Below are 14,408 nucleotides of genomic sequence, written 5' to 3'. Positions count from 1 at the left end.
GGGAATCAGTGGTTCCTGTCACCAGTATGCTTACAATAAGAAGTAATTCATAATGACACTAAGGTTTTTGAATATGTGATATTTCTGAAAGATATCCTGTGAATAAATACTAGAAATAGCCCGAGACAGAGGCACAGGACTGGGTATAAACTACTGTGTATTGTCATAACGGTTCATAACTAAAATTTTCAAAAAGATCAATAAAAAAGATAAAATCATAAAATTTCTGGAAGAAAAGATGAGTAAATGTTTACTTATCTTGTGGGCAGGGAGAGCTTTTTAAAGTATGTAATAAAGTACAGCTTTAAATTTTAAAACAAAAAGAGAGGTAAATTTGATTACATGGTCAAAAATTTGAATCGTCTATAGAAGTGTGTGTGTGTGTGTCTATATGTGTATGTGTTGTGTGTGTGTATTTACACGTTCACACAAGACTATCATTGACCAAGCTAAAAGAAAAATAGAAACCTGAAAAAAAAGCAAAAAAACAACACACATATTTTAAAAGTTACTGATCCATACACACAGTGAGCTCCCAATCAATAAGAAACAGAAATATAATACTGGGATAGGACACAGCCAATACTTTAATGATAAATATCAATTGTTGATAAACATTCAACTTAGTATGTAATTAAGACAGAATGACTTGCTATTTTTATTCTATGACATTTCTAAGATCCCAAGGCTGAGAAGAGCTAGTCATTGTAAGAGCTTAGGGAAATGAATGGCAGGCATCTTGCTTTAGTCACAGGATTGATCAAGGGCCTTGACATTCTAAACACAAGCTATACCACTGAGCTGCAGTCCAGCCCCTGTGCATTCCTGGCTAGAATGTAATTAGTCACAATTCTAGAAAAGAGTCTACTAGCTGGGATAACATGATAAAGGAATACAAACACACAAAGATATATGTTTTCTTTTATTTACCAACTTCTTTTATTTACCAACTCCAATTTTAGATTTTTTTCTAGAAGAAACAACAGCACAGATGCAACATGTGTTGCAAAGATGTTCACTCAAGTATTATAAGACTAAAAAAGACTGTACCATGTAATGACTCATAAGACAGTCCATTACAGGGTAAGGAATGCCAGTCTCTCATAATAATGACAGATAATAATCACTTACTTGAAAACACTTCCACAATACAGAATTCCACTAAGATCATGCAAAGTAGTTGATGGTTTCATGTATGAAAAATCATATTACATGTGTGTCCAGAGACCTGTTGGAACCTCCATGAACCAGAATCTTAAGTGCAGCCAATTCCCTCTGGATAGTTGAATTATATATAGTTGCTACTTGCTCTTTGTCCTTCTACATGACCTAAAAAATCATTTTATTGTTGTTTCTCTATACAGTGCAAGTGCATTGTGTTTAAGACATTTTTCAACTCTGCTTCACTTCTAAAGTAGTAGAAAACAATGGAAGGATTGTTGCCCTTCAAGAACTTGCTGTTGCATTATTAAGGGAGGGTGAGAGTACACCAAGCAAGCAGAACAACAGGAAACCAGCACTAGAAAGCATGTGGTTTGGAGACAGTCGAGGAGGACTCAGAATCCTGAAAGCATTGACATAGAAAACATGACTTTGGACTAGAACTTGACACTGGTGTGCTAGAGGCAAAAGGGATAGTGGAAAACATTGAAAGTGAGAGAACCTTAGGGCCCAGGTGCACCACACCACATTCATGGGAAGACACTAAGCTAAACCTGTACCTTCGGTAGATCTTAGTGTTCTTTGCTGTAACTCTTCTTCATATTCTAAGGCCAGAAGAGGGCCACACTAATATTTACTTTGATTAGCATGAATTGGACAATGTAGACAAAATATTAAACAGAGGCATTTGCATTTTTTATTTGACTTTTATTCATTTTCTATATTTTGAGAAGGTAACCAAAGGTTGGAGTATAGTTTTAGTTGGATAATTATATTCCATAGAGTTCTATAAAAAATGTCATCAAAGATACAAACTGCATTCAATCAATTCTTCTAAGGTTGAAGAATTCCTAACACTTAACTTAAAAGTCATGTTGTCTGGACAAGTGCACAAAACTCACACAAGTAGATGCTCTCCCAATGCTCATTTAAAATATCTAACTATGTGTACTGCAACTTTATTATCTGGTTCAATATATCAAGGATTAGTCATTCTCCCTCTTGGCTCTGAAGCACTCTATCTACTGACTATTACAAAAATGCATTTCCTGGTACCATTTGACTGATGCCCATGTGTCTAACCTTAAACACTGCAATCTGCAATTTAGCACAAACAGTCATATGGAATCAGGATGGCATCCTAATACTCCAGTGTTGCTAAAGTTTGTTCTCATGTGTTCCTGCAATGGTGCTGCTCCTGCACTGCAGAGTGTTACTATGCAGAGAATGGAATGTGTTGCTCTTGAGGTTACTTAATTTTCACAGGATCAGTGAATAAGAGACGCTATTCTCTTCTGGCTCTGAGGATGGCAGCCAAGAGCAAGAATGAAGAAAAAGATGTCAAGGTAAAGATCCAGCAAGATCATACATGAATACACTGGCAGACCACACCTGAGCTTTTATCCTCCAAGGCTGCATGCAAGTCCTTGCCTCTCTGAGGCTTAGAATCAGTGTTAGGACACCTGCTCACAAAGAAAGGTGGCCAAGAGGAAGGAGTAACGAATGGTGAAACAGAACACAGAGGCAGGGGCCTCCACCAGCAAATACCACCTATCCAGCTGACTAGAAACGTAAACTTTCCTTCTTCTCAGGATTATGGGGGTTCCCAAGCCACTGAGGAACCCAGGCTGACTAGTTCCTCATTCTCTCTTTGCCAAGGAATGCAATAAAGACGATTCTCACAGGCAGTGTGATATTTTAGATCACATCTTTCAGTTCTTTACTAGCCTAACAATCTTTCAGTACAGACTATAAAGGTTGCTCCCTTGTTTCCTGACATACTAAGGAAAATCACCAATCTTCACAATTGATAAAATGGAAAATTGTTGAAACTGCAATGTTTTTGAGTTCTGCAGACCAGTACCTATTTACATAATAGGTAGTCAATGAGAACAAATGGAAGCTTTGAAAATACAATACATCCTACCTCAAAATATGTCTTAAATTATTCTAAGATGAGCCAAGAATCTAAGAGTTAACAATGAAAATGAATAAAATCTTAGAAGAATATATCAGTGTAAAATTTTGTGGCCATGGTTTTTTTAGGCAAGAAGCCAAAAGCTGAATCAGATTGAAAAATAAATTGAACCTGTTCAGGACACCATTGAAGAATGGAAAGATAACACTAACACGCAAGAAAACATTCGCAAATCATGGATCAGATAATATTTGGATCCAGAAAACATATGAGTCAATAATAAAAAAGGATATATAGCTAATATATGACAACGGAACTGGATTAAAGGGTAGCAGCATTAGGAAGGTTGAGAACCGCTGCACTAGAGAGACACCTGCTCATCCATGGTCATGGCTGCTCTACTGACAGCAGCTAGGAACCAGGACTCAACATGAACGTCCATCAACGGGATATGAAAACTGTGGTACACATACATAATGGACTGTGACTCACTTATAAAGAAAAAGTAAAGCTGCAGGGAAAGGGATGGGACTATAAAAAAAAATTATACTGAGTGAAGTAACCCAGATCCAGAAAGATGGTCGCCATTGCTCTCTCTCATAGACAGAGCCTGGCTTCAAATCTTTTGTTTTATGTTTAATTTGGAGCAGGGGTGAAGGCAGGCAACTAGAAAGGGACCTTCTGTAGGGGGGGGGATATTAAAAGAGGAGGTAGATGACAGGAGAACTAGAAGTAGGGAGGTGGAGGACAGGGGAGGAAAGACTTAAGTAGAGGTGGGAGCACGTGGGCAGATTCAGAAGATGGGGAAAGGGGAGGGCTAACCCAAAGGAAGAGAATATGAAATCCCACATGAAAGCCACTCTCAATATACAACCAACCTAAACACAAGAAGAGTAAGGGCAGAGCTAGAAGGACACCCTGAGAGGAGAGGAGGAAGAGGAGAAGGAGAAGGAGGAGGAAGAGGAGGAGGAGGAGGAGGAGGAGGAGGAGGAGGAGGAGGAGGAGGAGGAGGAGACTGAAGATTAAAGACTGAGTGGGGATGGCAGAGAGGAAGGGGGAGCCGGAGGGACCACCAGAACTCAAGATCTATGAAAAAGCCTTACAGAAACCTGCCACCTAATGAGTTCATTTTAAATCTAACTTAAAAAAGTATAGTTTGAACAGAATTATGCTGCATGAGAGGACTATGTTGCTCCTAGAAGCCTTGGGTTATTAAGTGAGCGTTGCAGTACAAGGCATGGGATCCCGCTCTATGAGTTGTTGGTAAAGAAAACTCCTAGTGCTCTCTAAAGTAGCATGAGTTACTAGATTGCCCTGGCTTACCCACCATAACCACACACCAAGAGACCTGTTGCTGAAGATACCACATGATCTGGCTGCAGAACACAGGGAAGACAATCTCAAACCTACGAAGAGACATTTTCCCTGACTGCCACTTTCCCAGTGGCCGAGGGGGCTGTCTAGGCTGCTGAGGGAGAAAAGGCATCCATGGTCTTATCCAGTGCTGGACTTTTCATATTATATTATTAACCTGTCAGGCATGATGGGCCCATTTGGGTAACAGTGGCACAATTGTTATGGGGTAACTAATCACTTTCTGACTGGATTGCAGGCCCACTCTACCAAGGGGAATTTTATGCCTTGTACTATAAACCTTGTCAAAAGCTCATGCGTGGCTAAGGATGTCATAGGCCCTGGAAGCAAAATCTGCTTTTCTTACTCTGCTAAGTGGTCATACTATCAACATGCTTTTCTAAATATTCATGCTTATACCCACAGAACTACAGTAGATGAAGGCTGCTCTTGACTTTTTTCATCACAGAAGTTTCTTTTTGTGGTGCACAGAAGTCAATGGAGGGAGTCATACCTGCTCAGTGCGCTGAGAATAAGAGACTGAGTGCTCAGCCTAAATGTACTATCTGTAATTAATGCTACTGCTCCCAGGGCTTTGGGAACATATGGAAGAGGAAGCAGAAGAATGGTGGGAGCTGGGGAATGAGAAAGAATGCTGGGAAATGCAGACTTCTGGCCATGACATGCTTGTTACAGTATCTATGGTTACCTGCACACCATCAATTTTGAAGGTAAGTAAAATAACAGGTTACAGATCTAGAAGAAAGCTGTGTATACCTCTGGGGTACCGATGGATATCTGTAGCCTCCCTCAGATTTTCAAGGGGATAACAAGCCAGCAGAGATTAACAACTAGGAATCTGGCTGAATAGCAAACAAAGGCCTCCTGCCTTGTAAGGTTCTGTTCTCTGTGGGTACTGCCTTACACTTCTCCCTTTGGGAAGGCACAGGAATAGCAAGTGAGCACAAGTCAAGGAACCTGAATTCTGACAGCAATCACACAGGAGTGATGTTTAGTTTCCCAGGCTCCCTCAAGCTGAGCAGGAAAAAATGGCAAGGCAGGCACAATGAAGCACAACAGCTTCCTCAGTGAGGGTCCCCATGAAAACCCAGTAAACGCCACCAGTGAGACATCAGCCACCCAATGCAGAACGGAAGGGTGAGATGGATTGGTCACTGTGAAGCAACTCTGTCCCAGCCATTTACCAAAACGGGCTCTGCTACAGGACTTGTGACACTGCTTAAACTCTCTGAGTCTTGATGTCTCTTTATAAAATGATATCCTACTCCTAGCTCACACAGCTTCAAACATGACAAAACTCTGAAGTATGTAAGAGAAGTCTACTATCTACTTAGCACTATGCTTCACATGTAGCTGGAACTCAATGAATATATTGGTGTTGACTTTGTTAAGAATAGATGTTTGATAAGGTGTGCTGGTACATACTTTTAATCCCAGGACTTAAAAGGCAGAGGCAGGAAGACCTATGTGAGTTCCAGGCCAGCTGGGGCTAGAAACAGGGAACCTATCTCAAAATAAATAATAAACAAACAAACAAACAAACAAACATAAATAAATAAGTGGCTTTGGGGCCAGTGAGATGGTTCAATACATAAAGCAATTATAGTAGCAGAAGTATGTCACTCGCAGAAGGTTGGAAAGATGCCTTAGTAGTTAAGAACTCTGGCTGGGTCTGGTTTCCAGCACCCACATGGTGGCTTACAACTGTCTGTAAAATCTATGGGCAGCTGGCAAGCACATGGTGCAGTGACATACATGTAGGCAAAAAATCCATACACATCAAATTAAAATACATAACTCTAAAATATTTTTAAAAGAGAAAGAATGGCATCTGAGTTTGAGCCCTACAGCCTAGAGAAACACTGTCCCTCTGATCACCATGCTTGCACGGGCATAAGCACCCACACACAATACCAAACTTGTTTAACACAATACCAAAACTTGTTTAAAGATTGGCTCTTCCCATTACAAGGTCCCCTTCAATTACTGGAGGTCAGGCCTCTATCCCCGCCTTCACAAGATTAGATTCACCACAGCCCGTCTATACTTAGAGAAGGGAGGAGATGTCACGGGCAGCCCTGCTTATACACTGAAGGCCTAATATCAGGCATAGGCCTAAAATCAGCAATAGGCCTGTCATACATGTATACTAACACCAAGTCTTGGGTCTCCGTGGATAAACACTGAAACATATGGCTATAAGCTAATGTAAACAGGCAGCTTTTGTGGAAATTTACCAGCCTGAGTAGTCATAGACCTTGTAAATAGGTAGCCTTGGCAGATATTACCAACTTAGATAAGGACAAGTGAATCATAGGCAGAGTCATAGTGACCTATCCCCTGAACCCTGTTCTGAAAAATATCTGTATTCCCCCTGAACACCCACGCTCCAGTGTCATCCCCTTCCCCATGTCCTGCCTTTTTGTGTTTATAACCCCTGTGTGAATGAGTATAAATTACAATTTGAAAAAAAAATAAATAAATTTTATATATATATTGGCTCTTCCATTTATAGCACAATATAAAAATATATTTTGTTTGCTTGATAATTTGTTTGTTTGTTTGTTTGTTTGTTTTTTGAGACAGGGTTTCTCTGTCTAGACTTGGCTGTCCTGGAACTCACTCTAGACCAGGCTGGCCTCTAACTCAACAGAGACCCACCTGTGTCTGCCTCTTGAGTGCTAAAATTAAAAGCTTTTATCACCACTGCCGGGCTATGAAAATACATTCTTAGGCAACAAAAGTAATAGTTGGATAAAATACATGAAAAAGAACACTGGTTTAACCTTTTAAATAAGCTTACTATGCATACAGTGATTTTTTTTTTTTTTTACTTTTTAAATTTTTCTCTTCAATTATTTATCCAGTTAACTAAGAGACAGCCTAGGTTTCAGGAAGAAGGAAAAGATGTAAAGTTACTGAACTGCTTATAGTATGGATTGTTAACCTAGACATAGCACTTTTAAATGGTGTGTGTGTGTGTGTGTGTGTGTGTGTGTGTGTGTGTGTGTGTACACCTGCATGAATACAGATGTCAAAGGACAACCTTCGGTGTCAATTCTCATCTTCCACACCTTGCTTGAGACAGTCTCTTGTTTACCATTGATATACTAGGCTATCTGGCTCAGAAGCTTCCAGGCACTCTCCCGTCTCTATTTCCCATCTCGTCAGTAAAGCACTGTAATTACAGATGTAGGCTTTTACATCTCTTACATTCAGCTTTATTTCGGTTATAGGGACTCAAACCAGGTCCTTTAGCTTGAATACCAAGCATGTTATCCCGTGTTTCTCCCCAGCTTCAATACAGTGCATTTTAAATGATAATTAAAAATTATGTGTACATGCACTTGCATGTGTTTATGTGTTCTTTGTGCATGCAGTACCCACAGAAGCCAGAAGAGAGTATCAGGCCCCATAGAACTGGAGTTACAGATAGTTGAGAGCCACCATATGTGTGCTGGGAACCAAACCTGGATCCTCTGCCCTCTTAACCCTCAGTCATGTCTCCAGCCTCATAAATATAGTATCTTTTACCCAACTATCAGCAACTTACCACTGATGACCCATATAAATCTCAGTGTCATGTTAGAGCCAGTCCAAAAGCTTCACTACCTCCTTCATAAGTGCTTCAAGAAAAGCCCATCTTGCTTTGCATTCGGGCCATCAAGACCAGCCCTGATTCTATTGGAAGGAGGAATTTTAAAATCATACCTTGGGACAAGGCTGTCACCTCCACGAAGAGTTGTGGGGTCTAGCTCAAAGATGGAGGAGATGTCGTTGCCTTCGGGCACGGAGACCAGAGAGTACACCATTTTTTCTTGGGCATTTCTCAGCCTACTCCGAGATGCATCCTGATCAGGGTCCACCTGGGGGCAAAAGGTGTGGAGTGAGGAGCTTGGTAGAGAACAGCCTCCCTTACCATCATCAGTCCAGTTAGAGGAAGAGAAGAGAAGAAACAGTGAGTGTCAGCGGCGGGTGGGCAGAAGGACCAGTTTCAGAGTAGCCCTGCTCAGTGACCACGGCCACCTGATCCGAGGCTACTCATTCTCTACTGTCATACAAAATCTTCAAGCACTGTGAAGTGACAACAGTAAATGACTATGCGAAAAGAGCTACTGAAGACCTTCACTCCATATAGCTACAGCCACACACAACTGCAGGGAAGCAGAGATGTGCTGGAGGAAACTTGGCCTGTCAAACGTTTTATTTGTGGTGGTACAAAAATACAGTAATGGTTGTTTACCAGAAATATGACACAGGTACTTCCTAGAAGAAGAAATAAGCCCCAATCCAAGTATCCCTGACTAACAATTCCAGTATAGCTTGTCAAGTCACTCTAGCTCTAAAGAACACACCAGTCATTGATTAAGAAGTCTGCTGCTGCTGCTGAAGCAAAGGGCCATTCATGCTACAGTGGGATTTGGTTGAAATGAAGAAAAAGCCTTCACAGTAAGACCTGATTAACAATGAAGGTGTCCTGGATCTCCAAAGCAAAGGACACATGCCAGAGTTGTTAGCAAGTGGCTTTAGCCTGAATGCCTGATCAGAGGGACTCTACAATATCTCTCAGTGACCATATGCAATTCTTTTCAGTGACTAACATTCCTAGTGCAACTATGTGCCCTACACCTGCTGGGAAAATACTATTTCCTCATCCTTGGCTTGCATTTCTCTGGATGAAACATCATCTCCTGCCCAAACACATAGATAAAAATACTGTAATCGAGAACAGGAAGTCACATCAAAGGCAAAGGAAAAGAAGTAAGAAAACAGCTATGCAAGGCTGAGATCTAACTTCTGTTTCCAAAAAAAAAAAAAAAAGACAGAAAAAAAAAGAATATATCTAGCCTTGCATAGATCTGTAGTCTCAGCTAACAGGTGTACTGGGGAGGCTGGGGAATCATGGGGGTTGTGGTAGTGCTTGAGCTCAAGGGTTCAAGACCTACCCACCCGGGCAACATAGGAAGACTGTCTCAAAAACCAAACCACAATTAAGAAATTCTCTTAGAAACTAAAAATCTGAAGCATTTTACTCACTCTACATTAAAATAACATCTGGAACAAGAAAATTCTGTGTCTTGATTCAGGAAAGAAACCATGAACATTTGTTCTCTCCGAACTCGTGTCACCTGTGACATGTCTTACACACCACTCTCAACACAAGGTCTGAACCAACTATAACGAAGGGCTTGGTTACAGGCAGTGACAGGTCCAGAGATGGCAGCAGATCCAGAGCAAAACTGGGCTTGACTATGCTTTCTTTAACATGCAGGGAACCCAGAAGCAGAGTCCTTGGTGTGCATATGCCATCTAGTGGGAAGAAAGGCACACTTGCAAAGAGCAGCAGAGAATAATCCTTGGGTTGGCTTTTTGCTCTCGGACCAGGCTCTCGGACCACTGATTTCAGAAGGAACACCACACAGCTAGTTAGGTCTACCTCTTCATTGATGCCAACCTCCAGGAAAACCATAAGCAGATAAGAAGAAGATGCTTTTCACCCAGGTTTATGACTCTAGACTTTACTTTCTCACTTCCAAGCTAAACAGCCAAAGGGAAGCAGGGCCCTCTCAAGGCTAATACTTGCCAATGGAGACCAATGATGTGCTTTCAAGTCTCTTGAATACAAGAAAGACACCCTCTACACACTAATTCTCTGTGTGAGCCAAAGGTCCAGCAACCTTGGGACCACCAGAGCAATGCTGTCTTGATCCACACCCAGCCTGCTGGTGTATCACTAACATAAGGAAGTGTGAGACTCAGAGAGACCACTGAACCCAAACGAACCTGAGATACATCATGTTAGACCTCACCCAGGCCTTTCCTAACTCTTATGAAGTCAAGATGACCTACTGGATATGAGCACACTAAAGTCCCTACTGATCTTGTGCAACTTGAAAATGTTGCTGGTACAAAGAAGGAATCTGAGGCTCAGGAGAGAAAGTTACTTGTTCAAGATCATACAACTTGCTGGTGACCAGTCTGGTATTTAAATAAAGGTCTGTCTTTCTTCTTTCTCCTTGGGCTTGCAAGCACTGCACTTTATCTTACATTGTAAATGTTGTTTTCCTTCATATACAGAACCTAATAAAACAGTGCCATCTCCCATAGTGCCCATGGTTCACTTAGACATCATCTTTCTTTCTAATAAGCGATGCTTTATATTCATGCCAAAGGTCAAACCTTCCCCTGTGATACCTCGGCTGGCAGTGCTGAGGCCATACATGGTAATTTCTTCTCTCAAATAAAGACTGTCCAAGAATAAGAAATGTCAAACAAGAAAATAAAGGCAAGCCAAGGGTTCACACTAGCTGTCAGCTGGATTAGGTCTGCTTTCTAAGATGGATTAGCTGTGGAGGACAAGCTTTCCACTTGTCTGCAGAAGTAAAGGTGACAGAAAGGCAACGGGAAGATGGAGATGAGTCCCAGGCACTCTGTGGGACAGAGAGGAGGAGATGTCCCTAATAAAATCCTAGAAGTCTATGCAGTCATGGCCAGAAGTCCTCAGCTACAATGGCTCAGCTTCTTTTATTGGCAACACTCTACTCAAACATAACTAGAAAGTTAACCATTAGCTCAAGATTCATGGCACCTTCCTTTAGACTTATCTCTGCCTTATTTCCCCTCCTTGATGTGCTATTTCAAAATTTACTAGAAAAACAAGTACCCTTGAGTCTAACTACCATACCAATCACTGAGAACAGCACATGTACTAACTTGTCAAACAGACAGCAATGGTCTGGCATTTTGTTTTGTTTGAATTCAGCATAACCAAGCACTCTGCAAATAGAACCATTTTGTGTATATCCTATGTCCATGAAACATAACCAATGCTTTCTTCAGCCCCTACCTGGGGTATGAACAAATCAATATTACTTGGTCATGATTTCTCCAAAGCTAAATCCATTTGCACTAAAATTTCAAATCACATCAGGACCTAACGCTATTTTGACTAAAAAGTAAAGTTAGAGGTCAGCCACCTGACTGTCCCATTGGAGGACATGTGTCCTAGGTCTCATATGTTATCTCAGCAGTTGAAAAGATACTATGCACTATCACTTCAAAACCTGGATGAGTCACAGATCAAGGTCAACAGCAGAAGAGACAACTGTTTGTAGAGGCCACCTTTCATAAGGACCACCACCATCTCCCACCCAGAAATATTCCAAGAGATATATGTATGCACTTCTCCAACTTAGAAGTGTAGACTCTTGACCAAACATACAGAAAAGCCATCAAGACCACAGGAAGATATGACATTCTTTAAGAGAAGCACAGAACAAGACCTTGGTGAAGGTAACCTAAATCTTCCCCTTCCCCAACACTCAAAGGCCACTTGACAATTTCTTAAATGCGGCTCCAGCTTACTTGGCCTTATCCCTACCAGACAAAGACAAGAAGGCTCTTGCCTATACTTACTGAGGGCTGAAACTCCAGGCATTCTTCCTCAAAGTCAGGGTCTACCTGATGAAAAAGAATCATTAGGAAATTAAAACATCCATTTCTTTCTCAAGGACCAGGACCCATCTGCAGGAGACGTCAATACCCGCAGCCATCCTTGAACAGCTAAGAACTTGTCCCTTCCCCTATTCACAGAACCAGCATGCCACAACAACAACACAAGTCACAGTTACAGTACACACAGAACAATCCACCAATCACTAGTAGACAGTTCAGCTCTGAGGATAGACAAGGAAAACACAACAAATTCACTAGGAAAGCAACAGTAAAACGCCTAAGATAAAGATAATATCAACACACAGTCATTGATAGCCTGCTTAGGAGACCTCTCGAAAGAGCTACATTTACCTTAAAACAAAACAGGAAAGACAACCACCCTTAATCTTTAATCTCATAATCAAAGGTTTTTCCTGCTTAGATGAATCTCTTCCTCCCTAAGATTCCATTTTAAATGTCAATTTGGACTTCTTCATGTTTGGCTCTTCAGTATTTCAAAATCATCAGTTCATCCAAGTATCAAGACACTCCAGGTGGTTTACACATTTAGAATCCAAACTCCTAGGGTTCATGGCAGAAGCAGGACTGATCCTGACACAAATCCTTAGAAATCGTGAGCCAGTGGTGCCAGACAACAGAGAGGGTCTTTTGATGTACTATTGGAATGTGAATATGATTGCATGTACAGCTTCCCTCAGATCAAAGTAAAACTCAACATCAGTTACACAGCAGGATGTCCTTTAATTCAATACAAAAATTAAAATGGAAATTCTTTCCATCTTTCAATGCTGAGTCTTTCCTTTCCTCAAAAACCTTTCATAAGCTAAATACAGTAGATAAAAGGCCGAGGCAGGAGGATAGAGAACTGAAAGCCAGCTTGGGCTGCAGAGTGAGGCCCTGACTCAAAAAGTTAACTTGCGGGGCCAGCATATGTGTATGGGTATGTAAGAGTGTGTATGTGAGTGTGTGTGTGTGTGTTGGCATATGCCTTTAATCCCAGTACTTGGGGGTGGGGATCGTGGTAAGTGAATCCCTTTGAGTTCCAGGTCAGTTGGAGCTATATAATAAGACCTTGTCTCAAAATAATTTGTTAATTTGATTCATGATATTCTTATAAGATTGATGATACACATGTCTCCCCATAAAGCCCCACGGAATCAGATTTCTCTATGAAATGCTCTAGTTCTCCATGCACTTCGATGCTTCTAATTTTGTTTACCGAGTGTCCAGTGCAGGCAGTATTAGGCAGCTGTGGTAGGTGTGGGGTTGTCAGATGACTATAAGCAAAGAGGCATTCAACAGCGAAGCAGGGGAACTGCCCTACAAACCTACAGCAGCATCATGTTATAACTTCCTTCTCTCTACATCTTGGTCAGGAGTCCTGTCAAGTCTCACAGTATGTCAATCATGTGGAACTTTCCTTTTCCAGAGAAATGAGAGAGAAGAACATAGAAAGGTAGTTGGAGAAGCCCGGTGGCTGAGTGCGCCCTTGAGCTTCCAGGCATCCAGCTGCTACAGGTGAGTGAAGAACAATAATCATAGTGAACTCACTTTCCAAGAGAAGGTCATGTGCAGCTACTTACCTCTGCTGCCAAGTAATGCCCTGTAGCCAGGTGCTTGAACCGGAAGAGGCTATTCCAGTACCCAGCTCCACCCCGACATGGGTCATGCTGGACCACCTGCAAGAGTGAAGATGGTTAATGGGTGTGGAAGAGTTGTCAGCCCACAATGAAATGCCACCAAACTGGAGACATTGACAAGTCCCAGTTTACTAGTGGCATTACTAGGGGGTCAGCACCCTTCTACAAAGCTGTGTCAAGCTTCAAGATGGAATGTCTCAATTTAGAAATACAGAATCATGAAAATGATGTTTCTCTATAGAAGGGACTGTTTCCTACTTAACATAAAATGTCTGGAATAAGAACTGAAACATTATTTAAATCTCAGCCTTAATACTAATGGAGATACAGCTCGTTTGCTAGTTGTGTCTATGGATATGCATGTGTGCACATACACATGCATGCATTCATCCTGTGCTTGCACATGTAAAAGCCAGAGGTTGACTTCAGGTATCTTGCTCCATTGTGCTCTCTGAACTTGGAGAGTTCCATTTTGGCTAGATTGGCTGGCCAGCAAGCATCTGAGAATCTGCCTGTGTCTGCTGCTGCACCTAACCCTTATGTCAAAGTGGAGATGAGAACCCAGGTCCTCATGCTTGCATGGCAAGTGCTGAGCCACTTCCCTTACCTAGAACAAAAAGATTCTGAAATTCAGCCACAAAATGCAAATGCTGACGAAATAAAATTTCAGAGCTCTTTTCCATACATATACTTGTGTGCTGCAACACATTTGCAGACCTGTGCTCTTAAATGTAAGAGCAAGGAGAGTCTGGGACAATTCACCATGAAGCTTCACCTTACAGCCATGGTAGTACAACTGACATACGTAACTAGTGTGCTGAAGCATACAGATGACAGCACCACAGTGAAGGAGAAAATTT

General features: G+C 41.5%; 1 protein-coding gene across 13 annotated transcripts in view; it reads right to left on the bottom strand.

Annotated features, from left to right (window-relative positions):
- The window catches only part of Itpr1 (inositol 1,4,5-trisphosphate receptor type 1), a 325,637-nt gene that overhangs the window by 173,901 nt on the left and 137,328 nt on the right, over positions 1 to 14,408 (bottom strand). For 8 of the 13 annotated variants that reach the window (XM_028773069.1, XM_028773070.1, XM_028773072.1 and 5 more), the window contains exons 11-13: positions 13,492 to 13,587; positions 11,870 to 11,914; positions 8,165 to 8,319 (exon numbers count right to left, since the gene is read on the bottom strand). In XM_028773069.1, the coding sequence (XP_028628902.1) occupies positions 8,165 to 8,319; positions 11,870 to 11,914; positions 13,492 to 13,587 (296 nt within the window). The remainder of the gene's footprint in view (positions 1 to 8,164; positions 8,320 to 11,869; positions 11,915 to 13,491; positions 13,588 to 14,408) is intronic. The other 5 variants (XM_028773074.1, XM_028773079.1, XM_028773075.1 and 2 more) reach the window with 1 other exon arrangement.

The sequence above is a fragment of the Grammomys surdaster genome, unplaced genomic scaffold, assembly GCF_004785775.1.
Source record: "Grammomys surdaster isolate TR1022 unplaced genomic scaffold, NIH_TR_1.0 220, whole genome shotgun sequence".
NCBI classification, from domain to species: Eukaryota; Metazoa; Chordata; class Mammalia; order Rodentia; family Muridae; genus Grammomys; species Grammomys surdaster.
Note: the sequence above shows the minus strand (reverse complement) of the source record. Positions and strands in the feature narration are given on the sequence as shown.